The sequence below is a fragment of the Nanorana parkeri genome, unplaced genomic scaffold (assembly GCF_000935625.1).
Source record: "Nanorana parkeri isolate BGI_ZX_2015 unplaced genomic scaffold, ASM93562v1 scaffold248, whole genome shotgun sequence".
Classification (NCBI taxonomy): Eukaryota; Metazoa; Chordata; class Amphibia; order Anura; family Dicroglossidae; genus Nanorana; species Nanorana parkeri.
This window is the reverse complement of record NW_017306516.1, coordinates 26857-49589: the sequence shown is the minus strand read 5'-3', so window position 1 is coordinate 49589 and position 22733 is coordinate 26857. Positions and strand designations below refer to the sequence as shown.

The window sequence follows — 22733 nt, the reverse complement described above, 5'->3', positions numbered from 1 at the left end:
GTGGTTACATTAGGTTTGCGGTGATTTTTTTATTACATGGGGTATTTTCCCTTTTTTTTTTTACTTAAAACTTTAAACTTGGGTGATTAGAGCATACCAGGTCTCTGGTGTTGACAGTCAGTTCAAGGGCTTAATCTTTTTAGTTTTTTTTTGGACTTAAAAAAAAAAACTAGGTACAAGAACAGTGTGTACCTAATTCACCTCACTTGATAACACTCACATTCATTGCATCCCTCTATCAATAGAGATTTAAAAAAGTTAGGCATACACCAGTTAGGACTATTATGTCTAATTAAAAATGTTCTGATTCTGGCCAATTTAATACTGCTGTATCCTTTGCAGCTTCTAATGTTATCTTTTTTTTTTTGGGGGGGGGGATTAGAAACTCTTTATGCCATTACTAATAGGTCAATATAATAGTCAGTGTGACTTAACAGTACAATGTGGAGAATTATATAACTATATATAAAACCTTTCAAAACCAGCATATCGCATATCTCTATGGGAGCCTGAGATGAGTATGGTGACACCTCTTGCTGTTCTAGTCCAAGCACCCCTGGTAGTTGGGCAGGGTGCAGGGACAAAAGAGTGACATAAGTGCTGCTGAGTGATGTTTCCACTGATGTCACCAGAACTGATGGATGCTGATGTCTGGACCTTTGACGTGACAGGGAATGCCAATTACCAGAGAGCAAGGTCGAGGAAGCCAGGGTCAGCCACAGTCAGAATGGATGGCATCAGTCCAGCAGGTAGAGATAGAGCCAGGAAAAGGTCAGATTGATAACTTGAAGGCAATGAGGTACAAAAGCAGCAGGCGAGGTGACAAGTCAAGGTCACACAGGTACAGAGTAGGAATCAGGAGAGTCAGAAGGCAAGCCAGGTCAGTAACAGAGGGTCGGATCAAAATCCAAATCTCAGGTCACAGGATACAGCTGACAATAGACATGTAAGCCGACAAAAAAATGTGATTAGCTTCTGATATTTCGTTATTTAATTTTTCTGGATTCAGGTCTGAAAGTCAAATCGCTTCAGCATTTGGATTTGGATGAATCCAAATTTTTGTTAATTTTGGATGAGTTAAATGATCATTATGAAAAAAAATTGTTGCAGAAAAGTGACATTAAATGTTTACTTTGTTTCTTTTTAATTTCTGACACTCCACAGAAACAAAAACAGTGTGGGGTTTCCTCAATTAATACCAGACCCTTTAGGCCTGGTAGGAAGGTTAGGGGGCACCCCTGACGTAAAAAAAAAAAGTGTGTGGTTCTCTGACAATTAATACCAGACCCTTTAAGTCTGGTAGGAATTTTAAGGGGAACCCCTGTAATTTACACTTACAAATAAAAGTCTAAGCAAGCAAAGCATAAGCAATGACAATTCCTATACCTTCTTTCTTCTCCTGCCATGGGTATTGGCAGTTGTCAATCTACGATCCAGTGTGCTGTTATGGATGCCTATTAGACTAGCTATGCTTGTGCTGCTTGCTCTGCCCTCCTCAATTATCTACCCCAATGCGGTGCTTGCTCAGCCTTCTCTATGTGTTTGCATCTCTATATATTTAAACTTCTTAAAGTTTAATATACAATGGTGCATTGCATGCCTCTGTTCCTTTCTCTGTTTACACAGTAACAAAGCATGGAAGCCACTCACAGTAAGGCAACTACCATGTATAGAAGAAGGTTAGGCATGTTAAAATTATTATTTAAAATGTTATCACAATTTACCTATGCATTACAAAGATACACATGTAGGATAGTATAGTACAAAACAAAACACATGCAAAATGTGTTACACATTGTAATGTATAAACCCTTTGGCAGCTCTCATTTATCTTCCAGCTCAGTCTAAGACTGTTACCATGCTGCCTTTTATCTTTTGCTTCTTTAGTAATTTAATCTATCAATTGTTCAAAGGATAAGCATTTTTAAACAGTCTATGTAGTCTTGATAAGGATACATTCTTTTTTATCTGTATCCATGGTAACCACCCTGTCCACATCAGTGTGACAAACTTGTCGAATTTCGATTTAAAACCCATTGTTCCCAGAGATCTGTTGACTTTCTCATGGCATTGCTACGAAAAAGCAAGTGCTCCTTTTATTACAAAATTGATTTTGTTAAGATGATGTGTGTATTAAGTTTAGGAGCTGTGATGCTATTTTCACTTAGCTCAATTATGTGCTGATAAGAAAGAAAAAGGAGGAGATTAACACAACAAACTGTGTTAGCAAAATCAAATTCCTAAACTAATGGCTTGTTGTTAACTGCACTGCCTTTCAATATGTTTTTCTTTGTGGCTGTGTTATCAAAGCCCTGGAGCTGCAATGTGACAAAAATTGCACCTGTTGGTCAAAAGAAACCTAAAACTTAGAATAATTTTATGTAGAAGATCACATAATCAGCAGTAATGACTGCTTCGCATAAAGGGCACTTACAATTTAAAAAGATTTCTGCATTTGATCACAATAGAAATGAACAGAAACAATGATATAAGGGTACTTGAGAGCCTTCACTTTTCTGAATTTTGAGCAAAAATTGGGATATTTTGACGAACTTCACTATTCTGCAGGAAATTAAAAACTTTATTCAGCAAAAAAAAACTATGTGAAAACCATGTGAGTGCTGGTCTGCTTATCACATGGCTTTGTTGATAAACAAAGAGTTAGTATTTAGGGTTATTGTTTAGGTTAGTATTTTGGTAAGCCATTGCTGACAGGGAGATTGCATGGCTTTGCTTCAGTACTCCCTCCACTTTCCTTATTATAATGTCTGTCTGCATTACCAAAGGGAAGTTGGCGAACCATGCTCATGATCCTACTGTAAATTTGGGTATGTGCCTTGCAAAAGCTCTAAACTGTACGTCAGTAACATACAGGTAAACAAAAAAGCTTGTGCTGTCATCACTCTTGCAGTTGTAAGCTAAAATGAGGAATTTTTCCTGAACTAAAGTGGACTTTAACAGGGTTATTCACAAAAGGGGGAAGAGTTTGGAGAAGGCAGAAGTGAACAATCTAGGACAAAATAGCTGATTTGGAAACATTCTCCAATTCAGCTCACTTTCCAGTTCAGTGAGTAAAACAGAAAACCATATACAAATATTAATACTAAAGCTGAATCTCCTAGACCTGAATGGCATTTGCGATCCGAATTTCCGAATTGCATTCCGGAGCTCCCGATTTCCATTCGGGTCTGGGAGCCATATACATATATTACTAAAGCTGAGACTCCCAATTGCATTTGGAAATTCGGATCCCAAATGCCATTCGGGTCTAGGAGCCTCAGCTTTAGTATTATATATATATATATACTGAACACAAATTTTCGTTACGGCATGTGACTTGTCTGGCCAATCAGATGGCTTCCATGTAACAAAAATTTGTATTCAGACCCATTCGGATGCATTAAACCGAAAAAAAACCCCCATCTGATTGGCCAGAAAAGTCATATGTCCGATTCAGTTTTGTTTTTTAACGAAATTCGGACGCGATCTGAAATTTGGAAACCAAAATTCGGACAACCTCCCCCTTCTTCAGGGCTACAAAAACAGGTATGAACTAATATGTATTCATAAATTAGCTCATTAGAAGTCGGGATTAATCCCTGTTGATTTGTGCCACTTTTGAGTCCATGATACTACCCATCACGCCTAAGGTACTGCTTCATTCTGATTAGCTCTTTCAGTGTTTTTTAGTAGATCTTCCTACATTACACATTGTTGCATTAGAAATAATATACGCATATCCTATATAGTGTTATAGTTATACAGCAGCATTTAGTGCAAATATGTAATCTGTTTCAATCTGAAATAGTTCTCCCTCAGTACTTATTTAATGCTTTTCTCTTACAACATATATTTTAATAGGTATTCCAGTAGCATCATTATTATTATCTTGTACACAGAGATACACAGTAATCTATATCAGTTATTTATGAATGTCTCTTTTAGTGGATTTTGCTTTTACCCCATTAGCCACTATCCTAATGCTACTGTTGCACTATGGAGATCAAATAGGATCCATTTGTATAGTCTCCATGTATTTTGCATGAATGTTTGTATTCATTCACAATGTATTTCATTTGAATGATACCAAGGCGGTAATATTTAAATGAGTATAAAAGGGATGTTATTTTCTTCCATGTTTCATCCATTTTTTAAACTTTTTTTTGTATCCATTTCTAAGTATTATTCGATCTTCATTATCTGTATCATTAACAACAACAAGATGTTTTTCCTCCATTCTTAATGTATCTTATTATTCATTAGTCTACATACGTTTTTATGATTTTAGTTATGATAGTTGTATCCTGATGATTTTATATATTTAGTTACACAATTCATTATATCCTAATTCTAATGAGCTAATTTAGGAATACATATGTGTTCATATCTGCTGAAGGGGGGTCCCTGGGCCCCTGAAACAGGTAGACTGTTCTGTGTTTTGGTTTATGAACTCATTCTATTATTAAATGTTTTTGGACTATCATACAGTCTTGTTTGGTGCTCTCATTGAACTGTATATAAATATGCATGTATTTTCCATCCTGAATTCCCTTTCATGTGGGATGAGACATTGTGCTTTATCACATTCTGGCCGATCTTCTGAATATTTGAATCCAGACCCTCGCCAATACTTTGTGTAGAACAGGGTTACCCACTGATGTGAGGTGTGTAGTGAGGAATACATATCACTTACAGGGATATTCACAAAAGGGTGAGGAGTTTGGAGAAGGCAGGAGAAGTGAACAATCTAGGACAATATAGCTGATTTGGAAAAAATTCTCCAATTCAGCTCAATTTTCAGTTTAGCTATGTTGTCCTAGATTGTTCACTTCTCCTGCCTTCTCCAAACTCTTCACCCTATTGTGAATAACCCTGTTAGTGTAATGCTGTAGCAAAAGTTCGTTTTACCTGATTAGGATCTCAACTGCGAAGAGTGTAGGAGCGAATCTTGTCACGCTACTACATGTAGCAGGGAAGTTTAGTTGCAAAAGTCTGTATTTTTTCATACAACTAATACCTCAAAAAAAGGTGAATAAAGTCCTGCCCTGAATTAGAGGGTGATATTAATTAATTCATAGTGCGTTATTTATTGTACAGTCCCCTGTTATTAACAGGATAGAAAGCTCATACAAGGATCCAATGACTCTGGAAGCAACTGGAAATTCACTAGAGCATATGCAGAGAACCAACACAACATGGATGAAGTACTAAGGATAAATGGTAAAACAGCATGTGAATAGAGTCCAGTATCAGAGGTTGAACTTGAGGTTTAGTAATGGCAAAAAGGATCTGTTGTCCAAGTAAGAAAGGGTTAAATAGAGCTCAAGCAGAGATCCACACATCATGGAAGAGTGAACTATGTACAAATGGTATAACAGCATGTGGTTAAAGTCTTGTATCAAAGGTTCTACTTGCGGTTAGTAGTGGCAGATGGGATCTGTAGTCTGAGCTGGAAATGGTTAGTTAGAGCATAAGCAGAGCTGCCACTAGGCAAGGATGATTGTACTAAGTATGAATGGTATAGCAGCATGTGGTTAAGTCCAGTAAAGAGGGGTGTACTTGTGGTTAGTAGTGGCATATAGGATCTGTAGTCCAGGCTGTCCCAGGGTGTACAGTTCCAATGATGCAAAAGGATAGTGGATCCAAGTGTCAGGACAACATCCAGTAGAAGCCAAATGGTGAGAGGTCTACTGTAGATCCTGGGAGGGAGAGGAGTTGTGGTGCTTCGTCAGCAGAGGAGAGATTGCTGCATGCAGGGGGAATTACTCAGCATCCTAGAACAACAAAAGGTGATAAACAAAGATTTCCCCTACACACCATATAGCAATGGAGACCATTTTTTCAGAAGTAATGGTGCTTGTAGTGATGTCCACGGATGGTGCCGTGCGTATCCAAGGTTTCAGCAATAAAGATCACCAGCACTCAAGGATAAGATAAATCCATGTGTTCTTTTATTCAAAGAAGCATTTCACAAGTGCTCAAATAGCCAACGTTTTGGAACCATGCAGGGTCCCTTCATCAGGGCAAGCATAGTGACCAACAACAACAGGACACCGAGCATTTGAAAACCCTGCGCTTTAATCTGACAGCCGGCCGAAGGAGCAGCGTGACACAGCGGAAGTAAGCGGCAAGGGATGCTGTGTTAAGCGGAAAGAGGTAAGTTTATTACACTTAGAGAAGGTGAGGGGGAAGAATTGCGCCTATGTCTTTTGTAATTTTACATTAAAAAAGGAAAAGCATTTATGAAGTGATTGCTTGCTACTACCAAACACCCCAACACTATCATAACATTTTTCAGCCTTAGAGCGTGGCATTTGTGGTCACTGCACAATTCTGGTCCTACCTGCCACCAGGTAAAAGGGTTATATTCACTGTTATCTATTACAATACAAGTGAGCATAAGGCATGAGTGGAGTTATTTCTGCAAAATCAGTTTTGCTGTGAAATTAATTATTTAACCACCCTGAAAATGGACGCTGAAATGTTAAATTAAGCCCACTAAGGTGCTTAATCAAAATTTGCTTTGGAGGGGTGATATATTAAGGGTAGTTTCCTTTGTTCCATTAGCTTTGTTTTGTGTTTGTGCTTTTTTGTTTCTGTGATTGGCGCTGCGACACTGTCAGCTTCCTGGTGGGCTCGGCACGTGGAGCTGCGAACACGCCTGAGCCCATCACTACCCTTCAGCTAATCCGGGCATAATTCCTTATGGTAGCTGGGTTCCCAGTGATATGGGAATATCTGTAAGGGGAAAACCTAAAGACATGGGCTGACTGTTCTTCCACAAAAGGGACTTCAATTTGACATTTGTTGCTGATGTAGTCAAAGCTTCACTTTGTTTGCAGAATGTCACCGGATTCTTGTGCAATACAGTTATCGGGACCAAAGCACCATATTTTTACCCCCCTGTTTTCCCTAGCTAATATTAGATTTAGGAAATCCCCTTTCTTAAAAAAATTATCAGGCATAGCTTAAGTGAGAGGCAGAGGTTCTGCATCCTAAGGTAGCGGTCTTTTAATTTTTTTTTTTTTTTAGTATTTTGTATTTACAGATACATTTTTTTAAATGTACCTTTTTTAATTAATTATTCATATCTGTAAGATTGTTCATGTCCTGCTGAATTAAACAGGACCAGGTGCAGTAGTGCAATCTGGGTTCTTCCTTTTAAAAAAAAGAAAGCCCTAGACCTAAATACTAAATTAAAAAGTGGGTTCCTTTCAAGATAAGTATATCATCTCAGACACCCTTCAACAATCCCCTGCCTGCAAAACACCCAAAGGAAATAAGCTGTTGTGCTGATGCACATTCCGGGCATATTATACTGTTTGTTTGTTTTTTAAATAAAAAAAATGCAGCCAGCAGCTATTAACGTACAGTATGTGCTGTGGAATTACACATGCAGCTTCTTAGCAGTAAAATACTTAAGTAGGACAGGCTGTGGAAAAAAAAATTGCACCCAGCAAAGAATAGGAAATATGCCAAAACAGACATTCAGCTTCTTATGACTGTAGAATACATGTGGAGAAGCTGTGAAGAAGCTGCAGGACACACATCAGCAGCATTAACATGTAAAACTCATTTGATCCCTCCTCCCACCAAATTCCTCAAGATACCCTGCCTTTTTCTCCCTAAAGGACATTCAGTAATGGTTTACATCTACTTAAAGACACCAGTGCCTACAAGCCCTACACTAATCTGTCCCCAGTACATTGACAATATGGCTGCAGGGAACCTTGCCTTTTTATAGTGAAAGGCTGGCACATGAGAAAGTCCCCATTATTGGCCATTTTAAGTGACCGGACCTAAGTTCAGGGGCCAGAGAGAGCATTAACCGTTGATAGTTGGTATGGCAGTGAATGGCTGCATATGTTCACTGTAAAACGCCTGCTCAACCCAAACCCAAGGTTCATTCCAAGTGAATACGGTAAACTTACTGCCACTCATTAGATTACCTACCACTCTATACATCACTGGTTAGCACTAAACATCCTTCCACTTATTTTATCATAGGTTTATAGCATAGTTTAATATTGAAGATTTACTCACTATATCAAAGCTAAGCACTGAAGATTGTGCCAGCCATTAGACACATGCACTGCCAAAAAATTAGTTTAGTTTCGTTTCGTTTTAAATTCGGATTTGTGTTATTTCGTTTTTCGGGATTCGGGTGTGAAAGTCAATTCGGATTCGGAATTCGGATTCGGACGAAATTCGTTAGCGTTAGTTCGAACGTTCGTTTCGTTTTCTGTTCGTATTCGTCTCGTTCGTTCGTTCGTTTGCAGCAAAGTGACATTTGAAGGGGGAAAAATATTTTTCTCCTTCTCTAATGTCACTTTTCTCCAACGAACGGAACGAATAAGAAACGAATAAGAACAGAAAACGAAACGAACGTTCGAACTAACGCTACCGAATTTCGGAAATGGAAATTCGGATTCGTTTGCATTCGTTATGTCTGTAATTCGGAATTCGGATACATACGAATGTCCGAATTTCCGAAAATTCGTCCGAATTTCGATTCGGAACGAAACGAATCGCACATGTCTACCAACCATTACAATCTATGTTAGCATTCAAGATCCTGCCAATTATTACATCACCGGTTAGCAATGAGGACCCTACAACTCTATACATTGCAGGTTAGCATTGAACATCCTGTAACTCATTATATCATAGGTTAATCTTGAAGAACTACTCACTATATCAAAGTTAAGCACTAAAGATTGTGCCACTCATTACAGTTAAGGTTAGCAATGAAGATCCTGCCCCTCATTACATTGCAGGTTAGCAATGAGGATCCTGCCACTCAGCATATCACAGGTTAGAATTGAAGATCGACTCATTATATGAAAGTTAAGCACTGAAGATCCACTCATTACAGTTCAGGTTAGCATTGAAGATCCTGCCACTCATTACAGTTCAGGTTAGCACTGAAGATCCTGCATGACTAAGAAACTGCCCATAAAGCAGAGGCCACAAGATAACTGCTTCTATCTGTTACATCACTTACAAAACTGAAGTGTATACACAGCAAATGTAATCAAAGAGTTAAATATTACAGAACAGCTGTAATGAATTATTCGTTTTGCTTATTATGTTTTTTAATATAATATTATATCTCTGCTTTATCTTCCTGATCCTCTTATAATGAGAAAACATTCCCGAGCAGTATTTCTTGTGTATGTGTGAACAGCCTATTGATTACTGTTGCTTTTTTTTTTGCCTCCTGCGTTTATTTCTATTCTGCAATAACATTGCAGCATTTTCAATACATGGGGGAATACAATACATGCTTTGCATTGTGCTGGCGTTTAACCTCTCTGTAAGCTAGTCTAATATCCGGCTATTACACAGGCAATTCTTGAGGATCTACTGATCTCTAGTGGCCAGTGTAATAAAATATTTCCAGTCAGAAGATGTCTGGAAGAAACCTTGCTCACATATGTGTTCATCAGCCTATAAATTCATTATACCTTATGTCAAATGCACTTATAGCAATCTGAAGCTTCTAGAAGTGCAATGGTTATGCCAGGCCAATGTGTATTTTCTAATTTAAAAATATTAAAATAGTATTAAAAATGACAGCTAAAGACAAGGCTTATATTTAAATTACAGCCTTAAAGTATATGTAAACTCAATCAATAAAATCTGATATAAGATTTAACATGTTGATGTTATTTTAAAAGTAATTTTCAATATAATTAAATCTGCAGCTTTTATTAAAATAATACCCTGGTAACCGTGTCATGATGGTGCTTGTTCAGGCACTTTCTGTTTAAGGCCTCATTTACATTGTATTCGGCCGTGCTGGGTTCACGGCTGTATCAAGCAGCTCCCGGAAAGGACAGGTGCTGCGTGTGATTAGTACGCAGCCCCCGTCCTTCTCTATGGGACTACACGGCCGTACGCCCTCCGCGCTCACCCGCCCCGCACGTCCGCGCGGGTGAGCGTACTCGTACACTGACAGGATGGATCCTGTCTGTGTCCGAGCCAGGAAACATGCACCCCCATGGACCTGCACTTGAGGTCAGCATAGGGGGGCGTACAAGCGCGTAGTCCTATAGAGAAGGACGGAGGCTGCGTACTAAACACACGCAGCACCTGTCCTTCCCAGGAGCTGCTCGATACGCTCCTGCATGCAGCATGGAGCTGTACGGCCGATTCCAGTGTGAATGAGGCCTAAGGGTGACAACATTTTGTCCCCATCTCCCAACTTTATTCCTTTGTTGTCATACGGGCTTCTAATAAAGATTAAAAGTGGCAGTTCCAACACCAATTACACAGACATGGTCCACTATTGTTCCCATCAAAATCCTGCTCTGAGAATTACCTTGCAACCATCATTGGACTGCATGATATGTAGCAAAGGATAAAAAAGGTGATGGAGTATTTATATTTAAAACATTGCCAATTGTTTATGATCTGCAGTGTTTTAGCAAACTAAATGTTATTTGCTTTCTGCTCTGCCTATATATATATATTTTTGTTTAAATGAATTTAGGACTGACTGCCTATATACTTTTCTTATGCCAAGTGGACTTTAAAGTGAACTTGTTGCAAAACAAAAAAATATAATGAATCCCTATGAAGGCAGTAAGAACTCACCTCCACTTCTAGCTGTCAAACACTTTTCATGCTCATAAGTTTTCATCCGCTTAAAAACCAACCCTTCTAGAAGTGTTGATCTCCTAAATTCCCCACAGCATACAGTGGTTTCTCCCTATGACCTCTGATCACTGTAGGATACATGAGGGACACTTTTATACTTTGCAGACATTGCTAAAGAATGTCTAGGATATGACAGCACGTGCAGCCTGACCAATTCCTCGGTCATACTAAGTTTGTTCTAATAATTTTCCATAAGCACACAAGACAGAGAGAATTGTATGTTTATAAAATTCAATATCAAATCTTCCAGTTCCAGGAGATGCATATGCATATTGGATATGATTCTTAAATGATAGACACAGGAAACTTTGACCTGTAGAAAAATTCCAGGTTCATGTATTGATGCTTCTGGTGATGCTTGTCTATTGGGGATATCTGTACTGAAAATGATTTCTATTACCTGACTGCTCTCTGTAGGTATTCTAACATTATCCACAACCAGCTTGATCATACCTTCCAATTGTTCCTCATTTGAAGGGACTGTGCCTGATTTAGAAAGAAATCCCTCAGTCCCTCTTTCCTCCTCAGTTGCCCTTTTTTTGGTTTGATGTACAGATTTCTATGAAAAGGTTCCATTTAACAGCCAAAAGTATTATTAAGCACTAAAACCTTCCTCTCATCTCAATTATCTTGTTTGCAATTTCAAAAAGCCAGTATAAAAAAGGTAATGGTGAAAAAAAACTATTCTGGGTTAACCATTGTTGGTATATAAATCATTTTCCGACTTGATTGCTGCAACCTTCTTCTCATTGGCCTAAAACGTGCCCTTTCAATCCATCATGAACGCTTCAGCCAGACTCATCTACCTTACCTCTGGCTACTCTTACACATCACGCCTCTGTCAATCTCTAGACTGGCTTCCTGTTTCTTTTAGGATACACTTTAAACTTCTCAGCCTTACCTACAAAGCCCGACAGTATCAGGAGAGAGGAGGGGACCCAGCGGCATACCTTATCCGGCCGGGTGACTGTCCCCTCCTCTCTCTGCCGGCATCCATCATCAAGATGGCCGCAGGTATCAGAAGACTGTCGCGCGTGCGCGATGACGTCATCGCCCACACGCGTGGTGATGTCACGTGCATGTGCGGTGACGTCTCGGCGGGGTGACACTCGGTTACCACTCCGGGGTCACCCAGCCTTGGGACGCCGCTGTATGAGACTATCCTGCTCACTCACCCACACACCCATCTCTCGCCCACAGGATCTCAGCAGGGCTGCCCCCACTTTATGTAATTCTCTCCCACGACACATCAGGCTCTCACCATCCCTACAGAGCTTTTAAAGAAAATCCTCAAACACACTTCTTTAGAGAAGCATATCAGCTCTCCCCCATTCACCTTGATTTCTCACCCTATACAACCTTCCCTTCTGCTCCCAGTTACATACATCCAAGTTACATACGACTCCTACTTACAAACGGAGGCTATTACTGTACAGCAGGGGTAGTTGTAATGCTACCGCGCTCGTGATGGCAAGGAGTGCCCTCCTTTTTGGGCCTGGTTTGTAGTACTGTACTTACATTACAGGAAGTTGGCTCTTGTTAGACGTGCAGACGACGGGTGCCCGCCTCTTCTTCTGGGTCACTATGAGGTTTTCACTGATGTCTGCATCCTCATTAGAAAGATGCAATCTCACTTCCTGTCCTTGAGACAACAGGAAGTGAAAGGAAATCTACCCCTAGGAAGGGAAATTCACTCCTGTAAGAGTGGTCATGGGAAAAAGGTGTTTCCACTGAAGCTTTATCACCAATCCTTGTTTCCACAACAACCCAACATTTTCTAAATTCAATTTTCACAGGGACAGAAAGTGAGGTGAAATCTTCTGAATAGGGGCACACACAGCAAAACAAACTTTACAGGGGGTTAACCTTTCACTATGCTATCCAAAACTAAACGAAAACATTTTGGAGGGGCTGGAGTTACTCTTAAAACATTTACTTGTTCCAACTTACATACAAATTCAACTTCAGAACAAATCTACAGTCCCTATCTTGTTCATAACCCAGGGACTGCCTGTGCTCCTAAATCCCCTCCTCTTTTATTTGGTAGACATCTATAGTCACCACTTCCCCACCACTGTGTCTTTGGGCCACTTCCTCTTAGACTGTAAGCTCGTTTGGGCAAGGTTCTCCTCACCGACTGTTTCTGTATGTCAATGATGCTTGTCAGTGTTTCGTACTTGTTTTGTCTAAACGATTGTACAGCGCTGTAGAATACATTGTGCTGGAATGTATGCCTCTTTCTCATCTCAGAAAGTTGGGAGTTATGGTTTAATGGTAACTTAGATTTGACTCAACCCTGTAAAGTGCATGTGTGCTCAGATTATGGACATTAAAATGTTTACTTATTCTTAACAAGCAGTAAAAAAAACTTTAAAACAAGCTGTCACCTTGGTAACTTGATATACTGTGAAGTAACTCATCCTCAAAGATCAATACAGACACTCCAAAGTCAGATTTTGGTGGATTTCTAACTTCAAAACACCCGCTGTTTGTTTACATTAGAGGGCTGAAAGACTGCCAAGATTCTGCTGCGAGAGAAAGTAAGAGGAGAGGAGGTGTGATTTAATTAACACTGTTATGAACTTTGAAGGTGATTTGTCCACAATGTCTGTGGGCCACAGAGATGAATGAGGGCTTTTTCAGAATATTTAACACAAAATATGTTCAGGATATTTAAACACTTTAATGTGCATAATCTGGTCATTGGTCCACTTTAATAACCATGTGTAGTACATCTACAGTCGAATCTGTGGGCATTCACAAAAAAAGGCAACAGATCAAATGCAAGCTGCTTTTAAGCAACTGCAATAAAAAAAATCTCTTTTTTTTTTATTGGAGATAGCAGCTGTTTAATAAAAAATTACAATATACTGTATACAGTATGTTCAATGATACTGAGGAGGAAAACATATAATTTATGGTGATTTTAAGATGTAGAGCTTTTCGTCCTTTGTATCCTAACGCTGGAAATTATTATTACGCTTTACCAAGCGTTCATACAGTACTTATTTTGAGACCAAGTAAGAAAGGCAATGAGCATGTTTTACTAAAAAGAATTGCAGAAAGAAAGCCCTATAAAGATGATTGGCATGCTTGTGGTGTGAGTTTGCTTTGCTGCGCAGATGGCTGCACACCCAGAGAACATATTCTCTTAACTTGTTTGGTACAGAGTACATTCATGCTGAATACATACATTGAAGCTTCTACTTGCAGCATATATTGGACCTTAAAATGATGCTGATTTGTGCCTTATATGTAGATTTGTTGCCCCAAGCAATGTGTGCTCAATTTCTGTATTAAAAAAATGCAAAAATATTATAATTCTAATGCAACAACAATTACTGCTCACTGAGCTGTGAAAGTCATATGTGCCAAACAAAGGAGCAGCTGCAAAAATGCTGTACCCTGTGCTTTCAGAGTAAATAAGGCATTGTAAGTTTGTATATTTTTCATTACAACATGCATTCTCAAATAGCAGCATAGTAAAAATGTGTACATGCAACTGCCATGACCAAAATCTGCATGTTTGCATACAGGGATGCCCATGAAGAGTATGCAGTATGAGCTTTTTACTTACACATTTTTACAGCTATCTTTAAGGCCCATTAATACTGTCACGTGCCTGATGTGAGTCTGGGATGACGAGTAGGACCTTCCCTTTCAGCACTGGTCTGAGCGCCCTGAGAGTGGAACAGGGGCAAATGGACTGTGTGAGGCACAGGTGCCACTGGGTAGAGATGCTGAAGACAATGGAGTGAAGCACCAGACAGGTAGTCAGTCAGAAGCATGCAGGCTATCAGCTGAGTAGATAAGCGCAGTCAGAGCGGAGCCCGGTCAGTAACTGGCGGGCTGTGCAGTGCATAATCGGAAGGCAGAAGCTGAGCAGGACAAGCCGAGGTCAAGCCGTGCAGGATAAGCGGTACCGAATCAGCAGACAAGAGGCAGAGCAGTGGAATAGGCCGAGGTCAGGGGCAGGTGGAGAGCAGCAGAGTCAGAGGTTCAAGCTGGGTCAGATATAGGAGCAATCAGGAATCAACGCTGGACACTAGCGAAAGGTCTCTCAGCACTGTGTGCATGCAGAATGCGAGTTTAAATCGCTTTTTTTGGCGCCATGATTAGATGTGAGTGCGTGTACACCAATCTACGTGTGCAGCATTGTGCTCGAACATGTGCATCGGCCTCTGCACGCAGCAATATTAGCCCGAAAATGTCTCACACGTGCATGCGCAGTGGCTCTCGCAGTGACTGCTAGCTGGGCTTCCCCAAACACATACTTCAGTGCTGCACTGTGGTGTGTTAATGCATGTTGTATTACACATTAATGTGACTTAGGTAAAGACAGCCCATTTATCTTTAATGGACTACCAATGCTCCAAAATATAGACAAAATAGACATGCACCATTTTTTTTACATGCAGTGCACATGAACACATGCTATGTGCGATATCATACAGAATTTCTGCATTATATGTGATTTGCATATTAACTAATAGATGTAAAAAAATTACAGAAAATCCCATTTTTATTTAATGTATGACATCAGTAGCTGTCATACATTCGTATGCTAAAGCATGTGCTGCAGAGAAACCCAAATTTTTTGTGAATTAGCTATATGTTGACTATCATAATTGTGCACATCTCCGTGAGTATCACTGACTAGTAGTAAATACTGCCAGACTGCACTGCATGTCCAGCTGGGTTTGTAGGTACATTTGTGTGACAGAGTACACTGTTTTCTCTTTAGGAAATCAGGGCCAATATACAGTATGAACAAGATACACATGTTTACTATTCTTGTAATAAGGACATCCAGGAGAACATGTTTAGCAGTGTATTTAAACGCAAAAAAATTGTTTTAAAGTATACTACCAAAAATGCCATATCGGTTTCCACAAAACAGTGTTACTTTTTTTGGTAATTATATTAAAATAATCAGCCCAAGTATAGGGTTCCTGGTACATTGGCTAGCTTTGGCTAGCTTTGGCTGGCTTCGGGTTGCTCTGCATGTTCGGCCGACCTGAAGTGCAGAAGGAGTTAGACTCAGCCGATCCAACATCTGGATCGGCTGAGAACCTTCGGCAGGCTACTCACTGCCGTTCGGCCTATTCTCATAGGGGCCGAACGGCAGTGAGTGACTAGCCGAATGCTGCCAAGCGGCATTCGGCTCAGCTATTCTGCTCGTACCCGAGCAGAATAGAAAAACAGTGAACAAAAGTAGAAAAAAAAGTAGAAAGCGATTGGGCGGCCAACTGTTTCCTATTGGACGGGACCTGCTGTCATTACAAAGAGAGCTCGGTGGAGCCGGCAGTGATATCACGGCCGGCTCCGCTAAGCTCTCATTGTAATGACAGTTCAGGGTCCCCTGGTTACCTGGTAACCAGGGGACCCTGAACTGTCATTGCAACTGACTGGAGCCAGCCATGAGATCACAGCTGACTCCACCCAGCTGTCAGCCTTCAGCTGTCATGCTTTCGGCCAGCCAATAGCCACAGCTCGGCCCGCTTCAGGTTTCACTTCGGCTCAGTTGGGCCGAAGCATATGCCTTCTTAAGGAGCTGTACAGGCTACAGTGATTAGCCAGTACAGCAGCCCTTCAAGGGCTAAGGCAGCCGAAGCTAGCCAAAGGATCAGCTGGAGCTACGGCTGATCCTTTGGCTAGCTTTCTGAATAACCCTCATAATCTAGGTGGATCACAACAAAAGTTGTTTGTCTTATGGTTCATTTTTGTTATAGAGAAAGTACCTTTTTCTTCATGTAGAAGCAGTAGTCTCTCTGCAGAGGTCTGACACTATATTTGAAGAGCTACTATTGAAGAGCTAAAGCTTTTCAATCAGCAGGAAGCATGCGCTTTATTACAGGGCTATAGCTCTGCAGAACATGTCAGACCTTAGCAGAGACTTCTCTAGACCATCCTGAGAGGGGACAGGCTTTTCTACTCAGACTTTGCTTTCCAAAGAAAATGAACTGTAAGACTGTACACACCTTTTGTTTTAATGCACCTGGAATGTATTTAGTTAATCTGGGGCCTGTGTCAATGGGATTTAAGCTTGTGTGTGTCGATGACATAATTTCATGAAGCTTCTGAGATCACTCAGAATTTATTCATAGGTGCATTTGACCACCGGCGCATCTCCTTCTAATCTGCTTTTGACCTTATTTAAATAAGAGCCCCGTAACACCCCCTCCGTGGGTGGGGAGGGGGGGGCAGAGGGCACCTCCCTGAAATGAGAGGGACACCTCTCTGAAATTGCTTCTTTCAGGTTGGGATTCCCCCCCCCCTTCCACCCACACCCACACACTGCAAGGGTAAAGTGCTTGTTTGTGTCTAGCTGCTAAAATTACACAGAGTTATACTCACCCGAAGCTTCATGAAATCCAGCTGTCACAGCGCTCCCTCCAGCCTGTCTCCCCCTCACTGCAGCTTTGGAATCTTCTTCAGCATCCAGATATATATACACTGTGTATAGAAATGATGATTTAGGGGATCTTAGACCGATGGAAGGATCAGTCTAAGAAGGAACCGGCTCTGAGCTTAGGGTAAGGGCAACTTTTTTTTTTAACCTAGACACAAGACGAGCACCTAACCCTTGCAGTGCGGGGGTAGCCCCACTGCAAGGGTTAGTTTTAAAAATCCTGGAGTTCTTATTTTAGCAGGCTGTGCATTCCCATAAGCTTTTATGGAACAAAAGCAGATTGACACAGGCACTTAAAATAAAAGTTTAAATATTATTTGCAGTTGTATCTACAAACTGTAATATGGCAAAATATGCTCTTCTCCCAAAAGCGTTAATAGCTCCAATCATGAAGAGATTAAATAGAAGAAAAATACCCATAATTGTTTATTTACATGTTGCATATTTTTCTTAACCTTCTTTATTACAATAATCATTTTAATCTTCATTGTGCGAGAGAACAAAAAAGCAATGTGAGTAATTACCCAACAACTACTGGTCTACTAAACAACTCTGCCTAGCCACTATTGACAACAAGAATGCATTTAGCTCACGATGACATCAAGCTGTAAACAAGCATCTTCATTAAAAGCTGTAATTTAACAAGCAGAAAATGAGTCTACTAAAATCTTGTTGGTGAGTAAAATATTATTTTTTTTCCTCTTACAGCAATCAGTGTGCCAATCAGAGTGTTATTTATATTGAATGCAACCCAAGAGGTAAGTCGATTTACCTAATGATGCATGATGATTTTATATTATATTAAGTGTACAGACATGTGAGGGATACAAACAGCAAAATATGTAATAATATAGATACAGCAAGCAATGCAGTGTGAATTTAATAATCTATTCTAAAATATGTCTTTTTATTTTTAGTGTTTAAAAGTTGTCCATGAAATGCATTCCAACCAAATTTCTTACCCATCGAGTATCTTAATCACAATCGTCACCTCCATACGTAAAGTGACATTCAAGTCTAAAGTTTTTTTCCCTCCCCTGATGTTAGTGTCAGCCCTTACCTTAAATGATGTCTCTTAATCCGATCTTCTTCTTCTCTCCTGTCGTTTTCAGCCTCTCTCCAGTGCTGCTGCGGGTCTCCGATCCAGCGCTGACTCCTCTGTGCTTGCTGGCACTTCTTGTCCCACAGTGTCTGCATGCGGGTGCACGTGTCCATAGACTTACCTTGTGTCTCTCCTCGTCTCCCGGCCAAAAATCTGAACTGCGCATGCGCCCGCCCACCCCCAAGATTCTTTGCAGCCACCTGAGATTTTTCAGATTTTCGGACGGGAGCGCGCGGCGAAGACACAGGTATGTTTAAAACCGTTTCAAAGGTTTTTGTTTTGTTTTTTACGTTTTTGCATATATCTACTGCTTGCTAGCAGTAGATATATGCAACAACACCTGAGGGTTTAATAACCCTTTAAGCATCATATCCATCTTTTCAGTACACCTGTACTACACCAAGATTCTGGCAAAGTCTCTTCCTAGCCTACCCTCTCACCCACTTTTATTCACCTATGCAGCCACCCTTGCAGCTCATTTTTCTGTTGAAATCACCACAAAAGAATGTGCTCTCCTTCAATAATGTAGTGCTCGGGCCTGAGCGGCCATTTGCAGGGATCCCAACCTGAAAGAAGCAATTTCAGGGAGTTGTCCCTCTCATTTCAGGGAGGTGCCCTCTACCCCCCCCCCACATCCACGGAGGGGTGGTTAGGGGGGGCATGGAGAGAGCACCCCCCTGAAATGATGGCAGATAGCACAGGAAGCAATAGCTTCTTTGCTACCTGCAGGTTTTTTTTTCTGATTTTTTTTTTTTTAGTATTCTGACAGTTGCAGTCGTCAGGAAAAAAAACAAAAAAGGCATAAGAATTCATAGCTAGCTTGCTATTGGCTATTGCACTTTGCAATAGCCAATAGCAAACTAGCTATTGCACCTGCCCTCTGCTGCTTTCAATCACCAGAAGAGGACCTGATCGAAAAATGCCGGTCCCCCTCTGCTGATTGACAGCAGCAGTGGGCGGGTGCATTACCTAGTTTTCTATTGGCTATTGCAAAGTGCAATAGCCAATAGCAAGCTAGCTATGAATTCTTATGCCTTTTTTTTTACTTTTCAACTGATGACGGGTCGCGTTTCCCGATGTCAGAAAAGAAAAAAAAACGTTTGCAGGGAAAGGTTTATCTGCTCGATTGAGCAGAGTAAACCTTTCGGTGAGGAAGTGTTTCTCTCCCGTACGGCCAGGAGCTGCTATTTAATAGCGGGAGACTCCCGGAGTGTCCGGGAGAGTTGGGATGTCTGCATTTGCTAAGCCCAAATGATGTCAAATTACAGATGGGGGTGACACTATCAACCCTGCTAAGCTCTGACATGATGCTTACACAAGGTATATGTGGTAAATGCAGCCATATAAGGGAGATGGAGGAGCACATTGAAGGTGAGAATAAATGGGTTGGAAGGTGGGCTTTTAAGAGAATTTGTCACTTTGTCCGGGATTGTCTTTTTTAAGCAAAAAATAGTATTCAGTTACATACCGAAGTTACATAGTTACATAGTATTTGAGGTTGAATAAACAGGTCCATCAAGTTCAACCTTTATGTGTCCGTGTGTGTGTGTGTGTGTGTGTAGTGCGTGCATGTGTGTATATGAGTCCGTGCGTGGTCTTACTTTTTAAGAGTACCTGTACCCCTGTATGTTGCGGTCTCATATGAAGGTATCTAATTGATTTTTGAATTAATCAATACTCTCTGCTGATACCACTGCTTGTGGCAGAGAGTTCCGAAATGTAACCACTCTGACTGAAAAGAAGCCCCTACTCCCTTTGTGGATAAATATTTTATCCACCAATTTTAGGAGGTGGTCTCTAGTCTTTGTTAAGTAGTTTAAAGTAAAACGTCTATTGCTGATGTTGCCATATCCACTAAACATTTTATACATTGAAATCATGTCCCCTCTTAATCTCTTCACTTCCAGCGTGAACAAGTCTAAATTTAGCAACCTTGTTTCATAGCTTTGATCCTCCAGCCCCTTAATTAGTTTAGTTTCCCTTCTCTGGACTCTCTACAGCTCCAGGACATCCTTTCTGTGGATTGGTGACCAAAACTGAATCGCATACTCCAGATGAGGCCGAACCAGCAATCTATAAAGTGGCAAAATCACTGCTTTATCTCTACAGTACATTCCCTTTTTAATGCATGACAGTACTCTGTATGTGCCTTATGTTTTTTCCCGAAGAGCTCTGGTCTACTTCACCCCTGTTTTTTTTTAATGTAATGGGCAGCATCACTGACCAAAACTGAGGTAAACAAGATGAGGGAGTGGGTCAAAGTTTATACTTTAAAACTGGAGGATTGTAGACTGAGCTCTGAAGGTTCTGCAAGTTCTACATTGGTGACATGATAATTTGAAACTTAATTAACATAATTCTTTCTTCATTGTGTATATTCGTATCAGAATGTGGGAAGAGAGCCTTGGCCAGTTCAAGAATAGTTGGCGGGACAGATGCTGCAGTAGGTGCATGGCCTTGGATTGCCGCTCTTTATTACAATGAAAGACAAGTATGTGGAGCATCTCTGGTGAACAATGAGTGGTTGGTGTCAGCAGCTCACTGCGCCTATGGGTATGTATCCATGTTATTTTATATTTTAACAAAGTGTACTTGATTCTGGGTTTTTTTGAATGCACATTCAACTTTTCCAATCTTTCATACATTTCAAGACATCTGTGTGCAAGGCTGCATTGTAAAAACTATAACAATGCAGCTTGGGTCCATCTACTTAGGTTGTGATCTCTGCACTTTGCATAGCTAGAATTGCATGCATTAAGTTTACCTTTAAGGTCCTGAAAAATCCAACACATCCAGGAGCGTTGATTTCCTGGTCCCCACTGTGTGCCATGGTTCCTCCTGCCAGCCCCTATGTTACTAAAGAACACAGTATCTATATCTGATATATGGCACTGTATCTCTTGGTACTGTAGCTCTGGTGTTAAACTTACCAAAGTTCATGATTCTCCAGCCATGCGCTGCTTTCTCCTGTAACATAGGGGTCTCATTTTTCTCCCTACATTCTTTATCATTTAAAACCATTAGCCATTATCATGGTGATCAAATCACTGGGAAATAGATGCCTTATAAGTAGGGATGCACCGATACCACTTTTTTAAGACTGAGTACGAGTACCGATACTTTTGATCAAGTACTCGCAGAAACCAATTACCAATACTTTTTCTTAAAGGGACAGGTCACATTTTTTCTAAAGCAATACAAACTAATGCTTTGAGGTCACTTTCCTAATATTATGATTCATGAGATGACGAGGGAGCTTGACGCCGGCTTCCCGGCCAATCAGAATGCCGGGCGCTGCGTCATTACACGCTACCCAGCTTCCTGATTGGCCGGGAAGTTGGCTCCATGCTCTCTCATCACAAGTGACGAGAGAGCATGGAGCCGTTTCCTGGCCAATCAGGAAACCGGGCAGCGTGTAATGATGCGCTGCCCGGCTTTCTGATACAGGAAGTACTCGTGCTAGGTATCGGAGCATTTGGGCGAGTACGAGTACTCACCCAAATACTCGGTATCGGCACCGATACTGATACTAGTATCGGTATCGGTGCATCCCTACTTATAAGTGGCCATTGCGTGTTGATAAGTAAAACAAATGGACATTTCAAAGTAAAACAAGTGAGGAATTCATCTTGGAAATAAAAAAAAATACCAGTTTTGCGTTGGCTAAGATGGAGTTTGTTTAAATAAAACGATGTAAAAATAATGTTTGAGCTTAACCACACATTTGCCCGGACAGAATTCATATCTAAATAGTTTGTTTAGGTGCATTCTTTCTACCTTCAGTATTCTCATTGTTTGACAGCCTATCCTTGTTCACATTTCCAAAATGAAAAATCAATATTAAAACAGCTGCCACTGCAACCAGCCACAGCCCAAGTTATTTATATTCATATGTTTGGTTAACATATTATATCGACTTGCAGGAAATGTGTGGTTCACAGATAAAGCCTTTAGCAATATGCAGATGAGGTCCCAGTGGGTTGTGAGGCAGATCTCAGCTGCACTGCTTACTGCATTTAGCCTCTCTCCATGCAGCATGGAGGTGCCAAGAATCAGTCTCTCAAAACCAATTGTTTCTAGAGCATACTAATCATTTGCATCACAAGGCTGATGACTAATTGACTAGAGATTTTTAACTTAGCTGTTTTTAATAATTAAATTAATAACCCCTTTATAATTGCATCGTTGTTCCTGCTACTGTTATAATGTATAGTTTTCTAGCTGGGATCTGCTGATAATTCCGTGTTAGGGAACTTGTGTCCTGTGGAGCAGTCAGAAAACATTAAGTGCTTTCCAATTATAATAAACTATCTCACTTAATCCGATACAAAACTTGAATTATATGTACTGCAAAAGAGGTCAAAGATTAACACAGAACATAGAGAAGGAAGCATTCAAGCTTATCATTCACAGGGCTATTCACAAAAGGGTGAAGAGTTTTGGAGAAGGCAGGAGAAGTGAACAATCTAGGACAGCATAGCTGAACTAGAAAGTGAGCTGAATTGGATACCTTTTCCAAATCAGCTATTTTGTCCTAGATTGTTCACTTCCCCTGCC

The 22733-nt window shown here is 40.5% G+C and overlaps 1 protein-coding gene across 1 annotated transcript in view; it reads left to right on the top strand.

The window, feature by feature from the left end:
• TMPRSS15 (transmembrane protease, serine 15) overlaps positions 1-22733 on the top strand; it is a 229782-nt gene that overhangs the window by 183537 nt on the left and 23512 nt on the right. Inside the window, exons 19-20 of the mRNA XM_018556698.1 lie at positions 17783-17832; positions 20564-20729. Of these exons, the coding sequence (XP_018412200.1) occupies positions 17783-17832; positions 20564-20729 (216 nt within the window). The remainder of the gene's footprint in view (positions 1-17782; positions 17833-20563; positions 20730-22733) is intronic.